This window comes from Saccopteryx bilineata, unplaced genomic scaffold (genome assembly GCF_036850765.1).
Source record: "Saccopteryx bilineata isolate mSacBil1 unplaced genomic scaffold, mSacBil1_pri_phased_curated manual_scaffold_14, whole genome shotgun sequence".
Taxonomy (NCBI): Eukaryota; Metazoa; Chordata; class Mammalia; order Chiroptera; family Emballonuridae; genus Saccopteryx; species Saccopteryx bilineata.
Genome location: NW_027095440.1, coordinates 3,080,261 through 3,099,669, shown reverse-complemented (window position 1 = coordinate 3,099,669; position 19,409 = coordinate 3,080,261). Strand labels below are relative to the sequence as shown.

Here is a 19,409-nt window from a genome sequence, read left to right as displayed (position 1 = left end):
CTCTGTCTCTCTCTTCACCTCCCACAGCCGAGGCTCCATTGGAGCAAAGATGTCCCGGGCGCTGGGGATAGCTCCTTGGCCTATGCCCCAGGCGCTAGAGTGGCTCTGGTCGCAAGAGAGCAACACCCCAGAGGGGCAGAGCATCGCCCCCTGGTGGGCAGAGTGTCACCCCCTGGTGGGCATGCCGGGTGGATCCCAGTCGGGTGCATGCTGGAGTCTGCCTGTCTTGCCCTGTTTCCAGCTTCAGAAAAATACAAAAAAAATATATAGGACACAACAAAAGCAGTCCTGAGAGGGAAGTTCATAGCACTACAGGCGTTCCTTAAGAAGCTTACAAAAGCTCAAATAAACAACCTAACCCTTCATCTAAAAAAATTTAAAAAAGAACAGCAAGTAAGGCCCAGAGGTAGAAGAAGGAAGAAAATAATAAAGATCAGAGCAGAAATAAATGACATAGAAGCTAAAGAAACAATATGGAGGATGAATGAAACCAAGATCTGGTTCTCTGAAAGGGTAAACAAGATCGATGAGCCGTTAACAAGACTCAACCAAAAAAAAGAGAGAAAATTCAAATAAATAAAATTAGAAATGAGAGTATAGAAATAACAACTGACACAACAGAAATACAAAATAATGTATGAAAATACTATGAAGAACCGTATGCCAAAATATTAAACAATGTAGGTGAAATGGACAAATTCCTTGATACATAATTTTTCAAAAATCAATCTGGAAGAATCAGAAAACCTAAAAAGACCGATTACAACAAAAGAGATGAAAATACTTATCACAAAGCTCCCAAAAAACATCACTACTGGGCCCAATGGCTTCACTAGTGAATTCTATCAAATATTCAAAGAAGAACTAACTCCTATCCTTCTCAAGCTATTTCAAAAAATTCAGGAGGAAGAAACACTTCCAAGTTTCTTTTATGAGGTGAGCATAATTCTGATTCCAAAACTAGACAAAGACAACACAAAGAAAGAAAATTATAGGCCAATAACCCTGATGAATTTAGATGTTAAAATTCTCAACAAAATATTAGCAAACCAGATCCAGCAATACTGAAAAAAATCATACATCATGATTAAGTGGGATTTATTCTGGGGAGGCAAGGACTGTACAACATTCTTAAATCAATTAATGTGATTCACCACAAAAAAAAGGAAGGAAAAAAACTACATGATAATTTCAATCAATGCAGAAATAGAATTTGATAAAATTCAGCACCCATTTATGATCAAAACACTTAGCAAAGTGGGAATACAGGAAACATACCTCAACATGATAAAGGCCATCTGTGACAAACCCACAGTAAACATTGTAGTTAATGGACAAAAATTAAAAGCAATTCCCCTAAAATCAGAAACAAGGCAGGGGTGCCCCCTTTCACCACTCTTATTCAACATAGTACTGATATTCCTAGCTACAGCAATCAGACAAGAAGAAAAAATCAAAGGCATCAAAATTGGAAAAGAAGAAGTAACACTATCATTATTTGCAGATGATATGAAACTGTATATAGAAAACCCTATAGTCTCAGTCAAAAAACGACTGGACCTAATAAATGAATTCAGCAAGGTGGCAGTATGTAAAATTAATACACAAAAATCAGAGGTTTTTTTATACATGAAAAATAAATTGTCACAAAGAGAAATTAAGGAAACAATCTCCTTCATTATCATAACCAAAAAACTAAAAACCTAGGAGTAAATTTAACCAAGGAGGTTAAAGACTTGTACACAGAAAATTATAAAACATTGAGAAAAGAAATCAAGAAAGACACAAACAAGTAGAAGCATATACTGTGCTCATGGTTAGGAAGAATAAACATAATTAAAATGTCTCTATTACCCTAAGCAATTTGTAAATTCAATGCAATACCAATTATAATATAAATAACATACTTCAAATATATAAAACACATATTTCAAATATTTATATGGAACCAAAAAAGAACACGAATAGTTTCAGCAATCTTGAAAAAGAAGTATAAAGTGGGAGGTATCACACTTTCTGATATCAAGTTATACTACAAGTCCATTGTATTCAAAACAGCTTGGTACTGGCAAAAGAACAGCCATATAGCCCAATTGAAGAGAACAAAGAACCCAAAAATAAACCCACATTTTTATGGCCAATTAATATTTGAAAAAGGAGGTAAGAGCATACAGTGGAGTAAAGACAGTCTTTTTAACAAATGGTGTTGGGAAAACTGGACAGCTACCTGTAAAAAAAAATAAAACTAGACCACCAACTTACACAATACACAAATATAAACTCAAAATGGATAAAGGACTTAAATGTAAATCGTGAAACCATAAGTATCCTACAAGAAATCTTAGGCAGTAAGCTCACTGACATCTATCATTGCAGTATCTTTGCTGATTTATCTCTACAGGCAAATGAAATAAAAGATAGGATAAACAAATGGGACTATATCAAACTAAAAAGTTTTTGCACAAAGACAATATGAACAGAATAAAAAGAAAAATTACACAATGGAAGAACATATTCGACAATACATCTGATAAGGGTTAATGACCAAAATTTATAAGAACTTGTAAAACTCAACACTAGAAAGACAAACATTATCCAATCAAAACGGGCACAAGAAATGAACAGACACTTCTCCAAAGAGGACATACAGAGGGCCAATAGACAAATTAAAAAAATGATCAACATCACTAATCATTAGAGAAATGCAAATTAAAATAACAATGAGATACCACCTCACACCAGTCAGAATGGCGCTCATAAATGAATCAACACATGATAGGTGCTGGCACAAATATGGAAAAAAGGACACACTCCTGCACTGCTGGTGGGAATGCAGACTGGTGCAGCCACTGTGGAAAACAGTATGGAGATTCCTCAAAAAATTAGAAACGGAACTACCATTTGACCCAGCCATCCCACTTATAGGAATATATTCCAAGGACACCATATCACCAACTGATATAAAAGAAATGCACCCCCATGTTTATGGCAGCATTGTTCACAATATCAAAGATCTGGAAACAGCTCAAGTGTCCATCAGTGGACGAGTGGATTAAAAAGCAGTGGTACATATACGCAATGGAATACTATGGGGCTATGAAAAAGAAGGAATTATTACCTTTTGCAACAATATGGAGGAACCTGGAAACTATTTTGTTGAGTGAAATAAGCCAGGCAGAGAAAGAAAAATATCATATGACCTCACTCATTTGAGGAATCCAAGGAATAATGTGAACTGAGGAACAGAATAGAGACAGAGGAGAGATCAAAGGGACCAGAGGAAAAGAGTACAGAGTGGAAGGGGATGATGGGATGGGATAAACCTGAACAGAAAGGGGAGGGCACTTTAGGAAGAGGGCAAGGAAGATGTTGAGGGGAATGGGAGGAGGGGAGATGCATTCAGGGTGACCCTAGAATCTATGTAAACACAAAATTGCCTTTTAGTTGTATAGCCAAAGACATTTAGTATCTTCTGGTTCCTTAAGATGTTGTACCATTTTATAAGAGGAATATTATTTTTTTTAATTGTTTGGGAAAAATTTTGACAAAATACCTTCTAAAGCAGCCGCAGCTTATAAAGATAATGTCAACACTACAGTGATCATTTTTCCCCCCAGACATAATGAAGTGTGAATTTGTCATGTTAAATTGAAATGAGTAGCAAAATGTATCCACTTCCTGTTTATCTTTTTTGAGTTTTAGATAATTGAAAGTTTTATTTTATTATATTTTTAAATAATTTCTACATGTAAGCCATGAGACTGACTGTAATTCCAGTGTTTAATTTTCTATGGACAGACTTGATAAACTGGACACCTTGCAGTAGGATTACCCCAATTATAGTGTCAGGATTTTAGCTGTACCAGAGGCCTTTATGTGATACACATAATTTGTATAAAGTTTTATATGTGCAAATTGGTACATAAACAGTTCTCCATTTTTCTAAGGGAATGCAATAAATGTAGCATCGTGAATAAATAAAACTTTTATAATCCTTAAAAAAAACTCACAATTGGCCCTGGCCAGTTGGCTCAGTGGTAGAGCATCGGCCTGGCTTGCAGAAGTCCCGGGTTCGATTCCCAAGCAGGGCTCACAGGAGAGGCACCCATCTGCTTCTCCACCCCTCCCCCTCTACTTCCTCTCTGTCTCTCTCTTCCCCTCCCGCAGCTGAGGATTTATTGGAGCAAAGATGGCCTGGGCGCTGGGGATGGCTCCTTGGCCTCTGCCCTGGACACTGGAGTGGCTCTGGTTGTGACAGAGCAACACGCCAGAGGGGCAGAGCATTACCCCCTGGTGGGCAGAGCGTCACCCCCTGGTGGGCATGCCAGGAGAATCCCGGTCGGGCGCATGTGGGAGTCTGTCTGACTGTCTCTCCTTGTTTCCAGCTTCAAAAAAATACAAAAAAAAAAACAACCCAAAACAAAAAACCAAGAAAAAACAAAAAAACCTCACAATTAATTAAATTTTAAAAAATAAAGAAAAAAATCAAAAAAAGTAAAAAATATAAAAATTTCTCCTAAGAATCAAAGACATAAGAAATGAATCCTTAATTTCTGAATCATCTGATTCAAAATCTTACTGACTTTAGAATGTACCATGAACAGTTCTAAGGTGAGTTCTTTTTTTTCTTTCCATTTTGAAGAATGATTGTGCCCACCTCTAGCTGCTGAAAACTCTCTCTGCTTACTTTCATAGTTGATGCCCAGCTTCTGGCCATACTCATCACCATACCAGACTAGCAGCTCACAGTCTGGCTTGATGACCTGGCAGGTTCGGTAGAAAATCTGCCTGCAATACTGAAAGGCCACAAGGTTCTGCTCTTCATCATCCCGGGCACAGTTCACATACCTGGGATTGAGGCAGGTTAAAGAAAAGAAACACACAGGTGATGAGTTTCTACTACTTCTCAGATCCATGTCCAGCTCTGCACCTGACACTTGGGCTCTGATGTCACCCACTCTCACAGTGCTCCCGGAGAACCTTCTGTTCAATGTCTGAGCCTGTCACAATGTCATACTACTTCCTATCTCCAGGTCCTGCTTACAGTGCTCATCCTGCCTAATACCATTTTCCAAAGCCAATTCCAGATGTAACCTCCACCCTGATTGGCCATAAAACCCAGTAATATCTAGCTTCTCTAAACTAACTCAGGTCCTGTTTATATCGCAGAACTTGCTACTTGATGTTGAAATCTGTGTCTAGATTAGTTCACATCATTCAATACTCAATGCAAGTTCATCTTTTTTTGAGAGGCCTTAATCCATTCTCCTCACATTTTATTTAGGTAACACTTGATGCCTCCCCCAGGTTCCCAAAAATCTGGAGGTCTCCCTGACCCACTGAAGTGAGAAATGGGGAGCCAGACAAACTCCTGCATGTGCCCAACCAGGATCCACCTGAAATGCCCACCTGGGGGCAATACTCAGCGCATCTTAGCATTGCACCAGTGCAACTGAAGCCATTCTAACAACTGAGGCAGAAGCCATGGAGCCATCCTCAGTGCTCAGGCCAACATTGCTCCAATATAGCCTTGGCTATGGGACGGGAAGAGAGAGATAATAATGAAGGAGTGGAAAAAGTGTAGAGAAGCAGATGAGCACTTTTGTGTGCCCTGGCTGGGAATCAAACCCTGGACTTCCATGATCGAGCTGATGCTCTACCGCTGAGCCAACATATCAGAACTTGGAGGTCTCTTTATCTTAGCAAAATCATTCAGAACAATAATAGCTTATTCACATTCTGTAGCCTCTGGTAAAAGAGCCCCTAGGAAAGTGGCAAATGATCATTGCTCTGCAGGCTTCAGAACTCAGTTCTAGTTAGAAGTGAGGCTGGGATAATTTGCTGCCCTCACAGGTTTAGGCTATCCTTGCTTTAGGTATCCTGGCACTCTGCACTTCTCAAAAAATAGGAAAATTAGAGTTAAACATTTTTAAAATCAATTATTTTACTCTGTCTGCAATTCGACCTCCATAAGATGGGTTATATAATCTGTTTTAATAATACCTTCCTCTAAACTGAAATACAGTAAAAACTTGCTTAAATAATGTTCATTAGATCAATTAAAGTTTAGTCCAGGCTCTCAAAATTTTTTTCCAGTGCCTAAATTTTGTCTAGCATAGAGATTTATATTTTGAGGACATATGCTTTATTTTTATCTCTCATTTTTCACCTAAACACCTCCTGCTTTGAAAGAACAAGAGGAAAAAAAAGAGTAACAGAGGATTGAGGGAGACCACTGAGGTAGGCATGATGAGAAGAAAAGATGTATGGGCCTGAGAGGGATGAGTGTTCTCCGTGAAACCCCGAAACTTCTTGACCTTACCTCATCCAGTTGGCCCAGGATTCATCCTATCCATCCACATACTCATGGCAGTTCCTCCCTTTGGTGATCTGCATTTCAGGAAGAAAATATAAAGGTTTTTTTGGATGTGGAGGTAATTTCTCTGTCAACAAAGCTCTTTCAGCTTGCATGCATTGCCACTCGTGACCACATGATAATTTCTTTACTCATTACATTTGACTTGACTTTTCCACTTAGGGCTGGAAGGAGGTATTCATTTTGTCTGTACCACATTGCTTCCACTTAACCTGTGATCCTCAACAGGAGCTTTGTGGTCTGCAAAGTCCAGTCAGTACCCAGAGCTAATGATATTGTCTCCATCCATGTCCTAGTATGTAGAAAGACAGGTCCCACCAAGCTATGGGAGGGATGTGGGAAGTCACAAGACAGGGGAAGAGGTAAATACTTCTCACCAGCCAGGAGTATCCATTGTTGCCTGCCTCTTCATCTTCTGTGATCTGGCCCTTATAAGGGCCAAAGTGCAGACCCACTGGCAGAGCAGATGCCTCACTCCACACTCCAAGACCAGCTTCAGGAATGCCCAATGGTCTGATTCTCAACCCAGGAGGCAGAGTGAGCGCTGCGTGGTTTGGATGCCCCTTATCCACTGCACTGTATTTTACAAATGTAGGAGGCCCATGCATGGCACAACTGTCAATGAAGAAGTTCTGACAGTTTTCACAATCTGGGGGTGAGAGCAACAGGGATTAGGGAAGGTGTAGTGCATGTTCCTGGACATATAGAGCTTCAGAGAGAGTGCAGGCACTCACATCATTGAGCCTCAATTCTGTAGTGTAGATCCATAGGGGAACAGAATTCTCTAATGACCAAATGACTAGATGAAATTATTGTATGAACAGATAACATGCTTTGTGAGGGTCACTTACAGAGGCAGTCATCATCCTGGGGCTCACTGACCTCTTGGTACACTTGGCCTTTTCTTTCTCATAGGCTATACATCTTTACTTTAGTCTCCTTTCTCCTGAGTTCTAAGTTGGAGAGGAGTGAGTTTGGTGGAGTCTGGAGTGTTAGTTCCTACTTTGTCAAAAAACACATAATGTCCTCCCATCAAATTATCATTCATCCTTCTTTATACTCTTGTATTTTCTTTTGTCAACTATTGGCTCAGAACATCTCTATAATAGTAAGCCTCTACAATGACTACAGACGAACAATTCAAACTTTGTTTCTAGATCTTTCCATTATGAGGTTTAATTTTCCAACTTTAATTATTCATAAAATATATATTTAGGGCACAGTATATGTAAGGTATTGAGGAAAGGCCTAGTATACAACACCAACAGGGTATGGTCGCTAGTATCAGGGATGTATTTATTGGACAACATGAAAGTGTCAGTTTTTTATGTTGAATTTACGCCCTAGACTGTGGCTCAGTGAATAGAGTGTTTGCCCATTGTATGTCCCAGGTGTGATTCCGGTCAGGGTACATAAGAGAAGCAACCATCTCCTTCTCCACCCCTTTTTCTCCTGGTTCTCTCCTTCTTTATTTTCTTCAGCCAGCAGCTCAATTGGATCTAGCATTGGCCCTGGGCACTGAGAAAGTTTGGTTAGCTGGAGCACATCAATCTGAGTTGCAAAAAACCAGCTCAGTATTCAGAAATTGGGGTTACCAGGTAGATCTTTGTAAGAGTGCATATGAGAGTCAGCCTCACTATCTTCCCTCATTTTACCTAAAATATAAACAAATACATATGCAAATAAATAAATTGAATTCAATACTTTCAAAGAATATATGCACCTATCTTTACCTTACACATTAGTATTCAAGAGCTCAGAGAATTTGTAAGATTTGCCCAAATCTCCAGTGTTAAATTCACTCTGAATTTAGTAGAGCTTAAATCCAGGCCTATCCAAAGTTCACCCCACATACCTAGGCCATACTAATTAGCCTTTCTAGAGGACTCACAGGAACTGAAATCTACAAATGACTTTCTCTTACCCAATTTTTAACTAGAGTGTTTTCCAGACACATTAAAGAGATGACTGACACAGGGCCTGATACAATGGTCTCTGGCTCACAACCCCAGCTGCTTAATCACCACGTTTAATCCTTTTCCATGTGCAATGTGGCCGGCACTGCCAAGGCAACCCTGTCCTGGAGCACTGCTCACTGGCCAGACCTTCCTCCTCCTCTTGTGATGACAAGTGCTCTGAATTAGTTTTTTCTTATGTGATAATTTTATACTTCTATACCATTCCAGCTCATTAACACATCTATAAATATGTGTAATTATTTACACATGGAAGCAGTGAAGCAAATTGCCCCTTACTACACAATGCACTGTTTGCATCGCACTTGTTTGCTAAATGCAAGCTCTGTCCCTTGTTAGCTGTTGAGACACTGGGACCTGACAATTGTCAGTTTCAAAAGGGCAGCACCATGCCTGTGGCCCTTCACCTTGTTGCCTTCTAGTCCATTCTTCATGTGAGTCCTCAGTGTCCACTGCCAGGGTTTTGGTGGCCTGCAAGTGGTGAATCATAAAAGCGGTTAGAGGGGCTCTAAGGCCTGGGGAGGAACAAAATCCTGGTCCCCAAGGTGAATCACTTGAAGGAGCAGCCCCCACTCAGGTGGGCCTTCTGCCCGCAGTTCCCACATCCTGCTTTCTGTGCCCCATCACCTGTGTGCAGCAGCGCGTCCTGGTTTCTCACCCCATTGGGGCAGCGTGCCTTTTCCAAGTCACCCAAGATGGCCACCTCTTTCAGGAGAAGTAGGTGCAGATGTCCCTGAAGGCTTCAGGGTCCTAGGGGGAGACACGGCCACGTGACTTTGTGCAGCAGCTGGCAGAAACCGCTGCTCTCCCTGCTTGGTCTGTTAAGCCTAATCCAGAGAGACTCAAAACATTGAAGACATGAACAAAATCCGTTGATTCCACACCAAAGCCTTATAGTCTAGCTTAGCCAAGCAGCGGCAACTTTGAAAGAAATCTGAGGCAGAGCGCTGGCCCTTTGTTTTACCTAGTTTTTATAGTTTTGCAAGCGGGAAGTACAGAAGCAAAATTTGCAATTAGGTGCCTGGTGTCACTATTGGTTATAGTCATATGTCTTTTAATATGATAGGACCACGTTCAATTTGCAAGCCATACATCATTTTGGAGAAAACAAAATTTATAAGTCGGCCTGCACTGTGGTGGTGCAGTGGATAAAGTGTCGACCTGAAATGCTGAGGTCGTTGGTTTGAAACCCTGGGCTTGCCTGGTCAAGGCACATATGGAAGTTAATGCTTGCAGCTCCTCCCCCTTTCTCTCTCTGTCTCTCTCTCCTCTCTAAAAATGAATAAATAAAATAAAAATTAAAAAATTTAAATTTATAAGTTAACACAATGATAGAAAGATGTCTCTTTACATATTAAAAAACATTACTATATTTTCTAATGTTTATCTGCCATCTCTTTGTCCAGAGTCACACATCTTAACTACATACATTCACATGGGAGAGGTAGTTTTCCTGGGGTCAAGTGCCCATAAATGGCTCATTACTATAAAAAAGGTTTATTTTGGCTTTTCTCTTCCTGCACCTGGCTAGCCATTCACCCCTTTCCCCACAGGTGTGATGGAATGTCAGGGAATCTATGTTTTCCTTCCCTTTGCATTTACAATACAAAGCCAATGGCCATCCTGGTTTTATGCCAATCACACAGTACAGAGATTATTCACAAAATTTCTCTGCACACCTTAACCCAAATTAATAAAATGTTCTTTAGGTCTATTAAAATATTAATATTGATTCTATAGCTTTTGGTACTTTACAACACCTGCGGGTGAGGTGGCGCAGTGGCTTCTCAGGTCCAGGCTTCCCCCAGCCCACTGCCCACCTCCCCCTCAATGCCCCCACACCCCACACAAAATCCCATCTGCGTCTGTGCTCCTGCCACCCCGCAGGCCCAGCACCGACATGGCTGAGCGGGAGATGGCAATGAGGCTGACTGCTGGCCCACGGGCACACATTCACCTGCACGTGTGCTTGCGCTAAGTTGTACAGAGAGGAAACAGGTGGGGCCACCTTCAGGGAAGCAAGGACCGGCCAGGCCAGGACTCCATCCAAGTCATTGACCTCCTTCCTCAAGTCAGTCACTTGGGCTTTAAGCCAGTGACCTTTAAGCTCAACCAGAGGCCACTGGGTCATGTCTATGATCCCATGCTCAAGCTGGTGAGTCTGTGCTCAAGCCTGATGAGCTTATTACATTTTCATGTTGTTCAAGTGCTCTCTTGAGTTTCTCTATTTTACTCTCAAGTTTATCGAATATCATTATGACTGTTTGCTTTGAATTCTTTATCTGTCCAATTACCCATCTCCATTTAATTAGGATATTTCTCCTGAGTTTTTTTCTTCTTCCTTCATTGGGGGTATATATTCTTCTGTCTCCCCATTTTGTTTGACTTTCTGGTTTTGTTCCTTTGAGTAGAATGAAATAGTCATCTCACCCAGCCTTGAAAAAGTTATCTTTGTTACATTGTGTGTTGAATATTTTCAGCCTGCATGTTGTAGTGGGGTTGGGTGCATGCAGTGCCTGTCCTGTCACCGGGCTTGGGTGGGTTCTGAATGGGCCACCTGGGTGTGTGAGCCTCATTGGTCATTTAATCTGGGTAGTGCTCCTGGTATAAAAGCGGCTGCGTGGTGTGTGCTTTGCGTGTCCTGTTTTAATTATCTGTTGTCAAAGCACGGTCTGCACTGGGTTTCCTGATTGCTTTCTTGTGTCTCACCCCCATTAGATCCACCCTTTGTCTTGGTGGGGTAGCCTGGGTGCACACACAGCCTTAATTTGTTCATTCTTCACCTTCTCAGGGATTGGCAGCCCAGTGCACATGCACAGCATTGCCCCCCTCACTCCACACTGGGCCACAAGGTTTTGCTAGCATTGTGCTTTCTTTGGGTAGAGCAGCCTGACCAGTGACAGCAGCAGCACCCCCAATCTCTGCACTTTCTCTGATCAGGCAATCCTGTGTGCAGACCATAGTCCATTTGCTGGCTCCCCATTTTCCAGGAGGGTTAATGCCAGTAGTGACCACTATTTCTGCACTTTCTCTGGATCATATAGTCCTGTAGCTGGTACCAGAGTGTTTTGCTAGCTCTGCACTCTCTCTAGGTGCAGCAGCCCCATATGCACATGCAGATCAGTTGGCAAAGTGTCACCCTGCCATACCTGCCTGCTGGGTTGATATTCGGAAAGAAAAGCTGTCTTTATACAAGCTATGCTGCCCTCCTGATTCTGTTTTATTTAGCTCCAGGAGAGGTGGCTGGTGATGTGCTGCAGTGCCCTATGAGTGGCCATAGAGTATGAATGGAGCTACTGTCTTCTCTCCACATGTCTGGGAAATGTGAACAGTGGTGCTCTCTGGTCTCTTTGGTCCTTGAGCTGATTCTTCACCTCCTGCAGAGCTCTCCTGGTTCCTCAGCCTTCTCTATGCATTCTCTCTCTCTCTTTCTCTCTATCTTGTGCAGAAGCTGTTTAATTGTTTCTCAGTTGTCTTTCTGGAGGAATTGTTTTAAGTAAGGGGGTTCATTGGATGGGTTTTTGGGAGTGTACAAGTTCAGCGTCCACATGTGCCACCACATTGGACCCACTGGAGAGTTCTTAAATAAAGTCTGATATTGGCTTCAGCAACAGGCTTCTGCTCTGATATGCTTTTATTCCTCATAGTCAAATGTCTATACAATTATTGAGACATTGGTTTTCCCTCTGACTTCAATTACTTGTTGCATCCAGGAGCATTTTATTTTCACCTTGTTTAGCTTTTTTCTCCTGTGAGGATGGGCATGATAACTTCCAAGCTTCTTACTTGTAAAACCAGAAACACAAAGTCTTGTGTTAATCACATTTTATCTCTTGGCTTCCTGTTCTCTATTTGTAAAATAAAGGGATCAGATCACTCCAAGGTGACTAAACTCTCCTTTAGCTCCAGCATTCTGTTCATTCCATAAGCACTAACTTGAATGAATGACAGTGCCAATTTGTGACATTTGCTACCATTCTACGGGTAAACCTGCAGGTGGACAAAAAGAGGCACATTATTTTCAAGTTGTCCATTAATTATGTTTATCAAATACAGGAAGTTCAGGAGTTCAAGAAATTCAACATTGTGGAGCCTTTAAGTTCCATGTATTCTTTAATGCTATAAAAGAATTTTATGAATGCTTGGTAAATAGGGAGAACTTTTATCATAAACTTAGGATCTCAAAGAATATGAATGTGTATAATTGAGATGAATCTCTCTCTTTCCTCCCTCATTTTTTCTCTCTAGCTATGATGTTTTTCTCTTTATTTCTTTCTGTCTTCCTCTTTCCCTCCCTGAAATTCTGTATCACTCTTCTTTTCATCTCGTTTACCACCTTTCCTTCCTGCCATGCTCATAAAGCCTTTGGAAGTGCCCATCATATACCAGGCACTATGCTAGGAACTCATATCCGCACTCAATGACTTCCTGTTCTACATTTTTTATTTCTATATTTTAACTATTTTAATTTAAATCTCCTTAATTTATTATAAAATATGATGTTCTTTGATTTGACAAATATATTTTACCAACTTTTTTATTACAAAAAATATACTCTTATTGCAAAAATGCTAAAAAATGATAAGAAAAACAAAACAACAAATTTCCCATAATGAGATATTTACTGTTAATATTATGACATTTTCTTCCCATATTCTCTGTGTACCTATTATATTTGTTTATCTATATGTACCCAGGTAGATTGGGTGTGTGTACATCTGTGTGCATAGATGTGCATTGCACATGAGCATATCTCTCTGTGTCTATGTGTGTCTGTTATTTGTGTATATCTGTATATGTATACAAATGAGTATTTATTCACTCTTCCAATAAACCCTTACTATATTTCTATTATGTGCCAGACACTGTGCTTGACACTGGTTGCCCATAGTGAATGAGACAAACTCACTTTCTGTCTTTATGAATACTATGCTGTCATGGGGTAGACAGAGGGAATAAAAAATATACATAAACAATATAATTATAAATTTGTGACAAGCACTGGACTTGGCAGTGCAATGCCTTTGGTCCCAGTTTTGATTGATCATGGCAAGGTCCAATATCTCAGCTTCTTTGAAGGCAGAGCTGAGACCTAAATCTTGGTCCTTCATCAATGCATGTTCTCAGCTATAAAACTGAGAAAATTTACAAGTGAAGAAACAAATACCCTGGGAGGTGTTTTTTGACCAAAATAATCTAGCTTGTAAGTGGTGACCCAGGCTCAGATAAATTCTGGATGCCCAGAGCTTAGCAGATCTCACAGTCTGGACTGCGGCCATGGAACAAGAAAAAGTGCATGTTAGGAAAGGGGTCACTTTGTGCTAAACAATTAGAAATAGTGATTATGGGCCCTGGCCGGTTGGCTCAGCGGTAGAGCGTCGGCCTGGCGTGCGGGGGACCCGGGTTCGATTCCAGGCCAGGGCACATAGGAGAAGTGCCCATTTGCTTCTCCACCCCCCCCTCCTTCCTCTTTGTCTCTCTCTTCCCCTCCTGCAGCCAAGGCTCCATTGGAGCAAAGATGGCCCGGGCACTGGGGATGGCTCCTTGGCCTCTGCCCCAGGCGCTAGAGTGGCTCTGGTCATGGCAGACCGATGACCCTGAGGGGCAGAGCATCGCCCCCTGGTGGGCGTGCTGGGTGGATCCCAGTCGGGCGTGTGCGGGAGTCTGTCTGACTGTCTCTCCCCATTTCCAGCTTCAGAAAAATGCAAAAAAAAAAAAAAAGATACAGTGTTTACATCCCTAATTCTCAAGAGCAAAAAAAAAGACTTCTAGTGTTGCTACCACAGCAGATAGATTATTATTTTATTTTTTAATTAACTCAGGTTTTCTCTAGTATTTTTTTCCCAAAAGACAATGGCTTGCTCTTACCAAAGAGCTCAGTAGGTTACAGAAGGGGTAGTCAACATTTTTATACCTACCGCCCACTTTTGTATCTCTGTTAGTAGTAAAATTTTCTAACTGCCCACCAGTTCCACAGTAATGGTGATTTATAAAGTAGAAAAGTAACTTTACATTATAAAATTTATAAAGCAGAGTTTCAGCAAGTTAAAACATATAATAACAATTACTTACCAAGTACTTTATATCAGATTTTTGCTGTTTGGCAAAATAAATCTTTATTTAAAAACTTACTATAGTTAAATCTATATATTTATACTTTGCATACATAGAAATTACATTAGTTAATTGAATTATTAGTGAGATTCTTGAGGCTGATGCTGGGAAATAAATAAATAATAAATATTGAATATCCAGTTCAATTTTTGTGAGGAACAAACAAATGTCTCCCCTTTCAGAAATTTAGGCGGTTTCTTTTATCATAATATGATTAACAGCACTAAATCCTGATTCCACATGATATGAGGTAGGGAAAAGTATCAATAAACTGAATACCATTTTCCACATATTTGGATATAAGACCGGCATTTTTTTATTTTGCCATGGGTTTTCATATCTACCATTGTTGAATTTATGTTTACTTTCTTCATCATATCTAGTTTCTAACAGTTCTTTTTGGCAAGTTGTATCAGCGTCTTCAATATGCAGTAAAAGGATTTTTCATCCACTCATATACCTTCAATTTCAAAATATCTTTAAATTGTTTTTCCATGTAAAATTTAAGTTTGTGGAGGTGGTTACTCAATCTGTCAAAATCATCTGGAGTTACATCATCTTTATAGATAATAATTGAGAAAACTGATAAAATTCTCTCTTCAATAGGTTATGATGAAGTAGTTCAAATTTGTCCATAAAGAATAGCACAATATATAGGCAACCTATAAGAGTTTTATGTCCTCCTTGAAGCTGCAAATTGACATCATTAAATCTCTTGAAAATATCTGCCAAGTAAAAGGCATCAGTTTTTACTGTTTTTAACTGTTGACACAGATTGGTCTCACTATTACTTTCAAAAAAATTGTATGACACTATTATATAATCCTACAAATCTAGCCAAAGATGTACCCTTTGACAGCCAATGAACATCTGTGTGAAAAAGTAACTTAATAAAATCTTCATTATTGTCATGGAAAAGCTTCTGAAACATTCTATCATTCCTTGCTTTGGATTTGATGAATTTAATGATGAATGGAGACTTGTACTTAGATGTTTTTCTACAAGATGTTGTCAGTGTACCACAAAATGAATACATAAAACATTTGGCACTTTCTGCTTCAAATAAGCAACAAATTCATGATAGCAACCTACCATTGATGGTGCTCCATGAGTAGCATATGCAACAATATTATTCAAAGGAATATTCTTTTTTGTAAAGTATGTTCTCACAGTATTAAAAAGAGATAATCCTTTTGTATCTGTGATATTTATTGAGAATAGCATTTCTTCTCATAATATATTGTTTTTATCAAAATAGCATACATATGCCAACAGTAAAGCATCATTATCTGCAATGGTAGATTTGTCCAATTGCATGGAAAATAAAGAGGTTTGGAGAATCCTTATGTTCATTTTCAACATTAACTGCCATTTTATCAGTTCATTGCTTGTACTGTTATTGCTTAGGGGCAACTTTTTAAAATTTGAGGTATATTCTGATGCATTACTGTTGAGATAATTTTTTATAGAAGGTATTATTACAGTTTCTCTAATATTTAGCTTTTACCACTTTTTGCAATTATTTGTAAAATGAGATAAGTGGCAATTAATCCATCTTCATTCATTGTATGTTGTTTCTTCAATGAAGCAACAATAGTTGAACAATTTTGAAATTTTTTATATATTTCCAGAAGATAATATTCAATGAGCTTGTCCTTGTCATTTGGGTGCTTTGTAAAAGATGTTCTCACAATCGACTTGACTTCATTGCCTCATTAGATAATGTTTTATGGCACAATAAACACATTGAATGTTGTTTATTTGCCAGAGATTTTATGAAAAGCATCTTCAGATACTCTGGCAAATAGCTGCATGCATATTTTTTTTTGAGACATGGGCTTATAATATTTCACAATATTTTGTTTGAAACTGTGCTTGCTCTCAGAAATCTAACTGACTTATTTTTGATTACATAACAATTTAGCTTCACTTACAAAATGTGAACAAAACTTATGCGCTTGTTACAAGTGTCATGGTTGAGTGAGATTTTGTTGAGATGAGACTACATTAGTGAGTATCCGTGGTTGTGCATTTTATAAAATTTTATGTAGTGAGTGTTGGCCAATGGCATCACTTCTTTGTGATCAAGGCAAAGTAGCAAGACATCAGCTAGTTTTGGCAGTCCAAGGGGTTTTTTTTTAGAATGTCACCCTATTACCCTAAAATCCGGGAATTGAGATGAAAATATGAGTTAATTGTTGTCTCCATTGTCTGGCAGTTTCTGTCATAGAAAAAGTGTTGAACCATGGAGTTCTTTGTCTCTGCTACGGGGTAATAAAATGACAAACTACTAGTTTTGGGGTGACAATAGTGGTCATAAACTGCCCAGGAGGTGGGTACAAACCCAGGATTAGGTACCTGGCCACTTGGGGATGTGGGGCAGGTGGTTGTGAAAGAGGTCGATGCAGTCCCAATACAAACACCCCGTAATAGAGTCTAACTGCTGATCTTGACTGGTCAATAGTTAATCAATTAGTATGTATTTGTGGTGCCATTTGGTTGCTCTGTGACCACCCACCATGAAAGCTGGAACATCTACTAGTGGGCAATATGAGCCAGGTTTTCCACCCACTTTTGACTCCCATGGTGTGTCTCCTAGAATGGAACTATTTCTCCCTTGCTTCCCCAAAACACCTGACCAGCAGTGCCTTGGGAAAACTTCCCAAACCTGAGGCTAGAGGGTTGATGAGGCCAATGTACTTCTCAGGACACAATGGATTCCTTTAATGTGCCATTAGCCCTATGAATACTGGAGCCTTCTATCAGATTAGACTAAATGGAACCCTGAGGCTTCTCCCTGGATTTTCATAAAATACAGTGTGAAACTCTCTTCCTTCTCTTTCCCCATCAATATCTATCTTCCTGCCAACATGAACACAACAAGCATGACTGGACAGGCACCAGAAGTCAGAAAGTTTATAGGTCATCAGGATCAAAGGATAGAATGTTACAGTAATATAATGTTATAGTAATTAAATATATAGAAATATAGAAACTATAGAAACTATATTAAAATGTTAGGGTATAATATTAAAAGCTACTATGGTAAGTGAATAAGCTACACCCTCTGGGTGGGAGCTACTCTAGTGTATAGGGATATGATAGGTAAGACCAGGGGTCCCCAAACTTTTTACACAGGGGGCCAGTTCACTGTCCCTCAGACCATTGGAGGGCCGGACAATAAAAAAATAACTATGAACAAATCCCTAAGCACACTGCACATATCTTATTTTAAAGTAAAAAAACAAAATGGAAACAATATTTAAAATAAAGAACAAGTAAATTTAAATCAACAAACTGACCAGTATTTCAATGGGAACTATGGGCCTGCTTTTGGCTAATGAGATGTTCAATGTCCTGTTCCATATTTGTCACTGCTAACCATGTAACCGTGAGTGGAAAAATTCTGCTTGACCTTTTGACTAAAATTAAAGAAAGCAGGAATTGACCGCTCCCTACCATAAACCACTGAGAAATTTGCTTAGAGCTAGTTCACCGGAGGCAGCTCGACCACAACCGAAACTGCTTACCAAATAGGTATGTGTTCCTGATAAAGATAGGATAAGGGTTAACGACTAACTGCCAACTCAGCTTCTGTAAACAGTTGCTTGCTTGCCTACCAAAGTATAAAAGCCCTTGCAAAAAGACTGAGAGTGCTCTTGGCTACCTCCTTGCCTTGAGCCTGCTCACGAGTGTAATAAACTTTTTCTTCTGTTTTACCCACACACTTGGGTCTAGAGCCTTCGTGGTGCACCCTCGGTCAACATTTGGAGGTTCCATCGAGATTCCACTTCCTTGCAGACCACGAGACGAACACCTGATGCTTGGTGAGTGAAACTGGAGGTGGCTGTCAGGAAGAAACGTGAGTCCCTCCTGGCTGCGACCAACAGACGTGTCAGAGGGTCGCAGGCCATGAATCCGGGGGATGCCCTGGAGTGTGAGGACGACCAAGGATGCTTGGAAGTCCATCTGCTGTCACAGACAGAATCTGTAGATTTGTTGCCAGTTTCCAACCGAGCTCATTGGTCCAGACTGCTAGATTTATTTTTAGTTTCATTTTGCCAATCATGGTGTAGCCGGCTTTGTCTGTCTGTTTTTGTCAGTGTTTTCTTTGTGACTTTTTTTCTGTCTTTCTTTCTCTTTGAAATTTAAATGGGACAAGGTCCTTCTACCTCATTGTCCCTGACATTGTCTCATTGGTCTGAGGTGGATGCCCGAGCCCATAATTTGTCTCTTCTTGTTAAAAAGTGCAAGTGGCATACTTTTTATGCCTCCGAGTGGCCCACCTTCAGAGTAGGTTGGCTGACCACTGGAACCTTTCACAAGGACACCATAAAGGCTGTTAAAGCAGTTGTCTTCAATCCAGGACCTCATGGCCATCCGGATCAACAGCCTTATATTTGGGTTTGGGAAGACCTGGCTGACGACCCTCCTCCTTGGGTCTGACCTTTCCTTCCTCCCCCTACACCCTCCCTTCCAATAACCCTCTTCACCACTCCAGGCTCTCCAAGACCAGCTCTATCTCATCCAGACCTCTGCTCTATGCTTCCACTCAAACCTTCGGAGCCAACGGCGCCTGCTTCATCCCTGTATCCTCCTTCCCTCCTCTGTACTCCCTGAATCTCAAACTGACCTTATTCTTTTTGATTTGGGACTCCCGCCTCCCTATCCCAGGGATGTCCCTGCCAGCGCTGCTGGTCCCCAGCTTGGGGCCCCACATCAGGATGAACGGGGACCATCAGTGGAGGGTCCAGCCCAAGGAACTCGGAGCCGGAGAGCACAAACCCCAGATGACGTGGCTGTCACCCTGCCCCTTCGACCTTTTGGAACCCCTGTCCCTGACGGCCAAGGGGGGAACATGCCGGCGCTTCAGTATTGGCCCTTCTCCTCCTCAGATCTATACAATTGGAAAAACAATAATCCACCTTTTTCAGAGGACCCTG

The 19,409-nt window shown here is 40.4% G+C and overlaps 1 protein-coding gene across 1 annotated transcript in view; it reads right to left on the bottom strand.

The window, feature by feature from the left end:
* Positions 1 to 18,435, bottom strand: part of LOC136318217 (PR domain-containing protein 11-like) — a 34,383-nt gene extending 15,948 nt beyond the window's left edge. The window contains 8 exon segments of the mRNA XM_066250621.1: positions 1,279 to 1,298; positions 4,596 to 4,848; positions 6,323 to 6,390; positions 6,754 to 7,025; positions 7,228 to 7,329; positions 8,301 to 8,371; positions 9,043 to 9,170; positions 18,187 to 18,435. Of these exon segments, the coding sequence (XP_066106718.1) occupies positions 1,279 to 1,298; positions 4,596 to 4,848; positions 6,323 to 6,390; positions 6,754 to 7,025; positions 7,228 to 7,329; positions 8,301 to 8,371; positions 9,043 to 9,170; positions 18,187 to 18,435 (1,163 nt within the window).
* Positions 18,436 to 19,409: the final 974 nt, after the last annotated feature.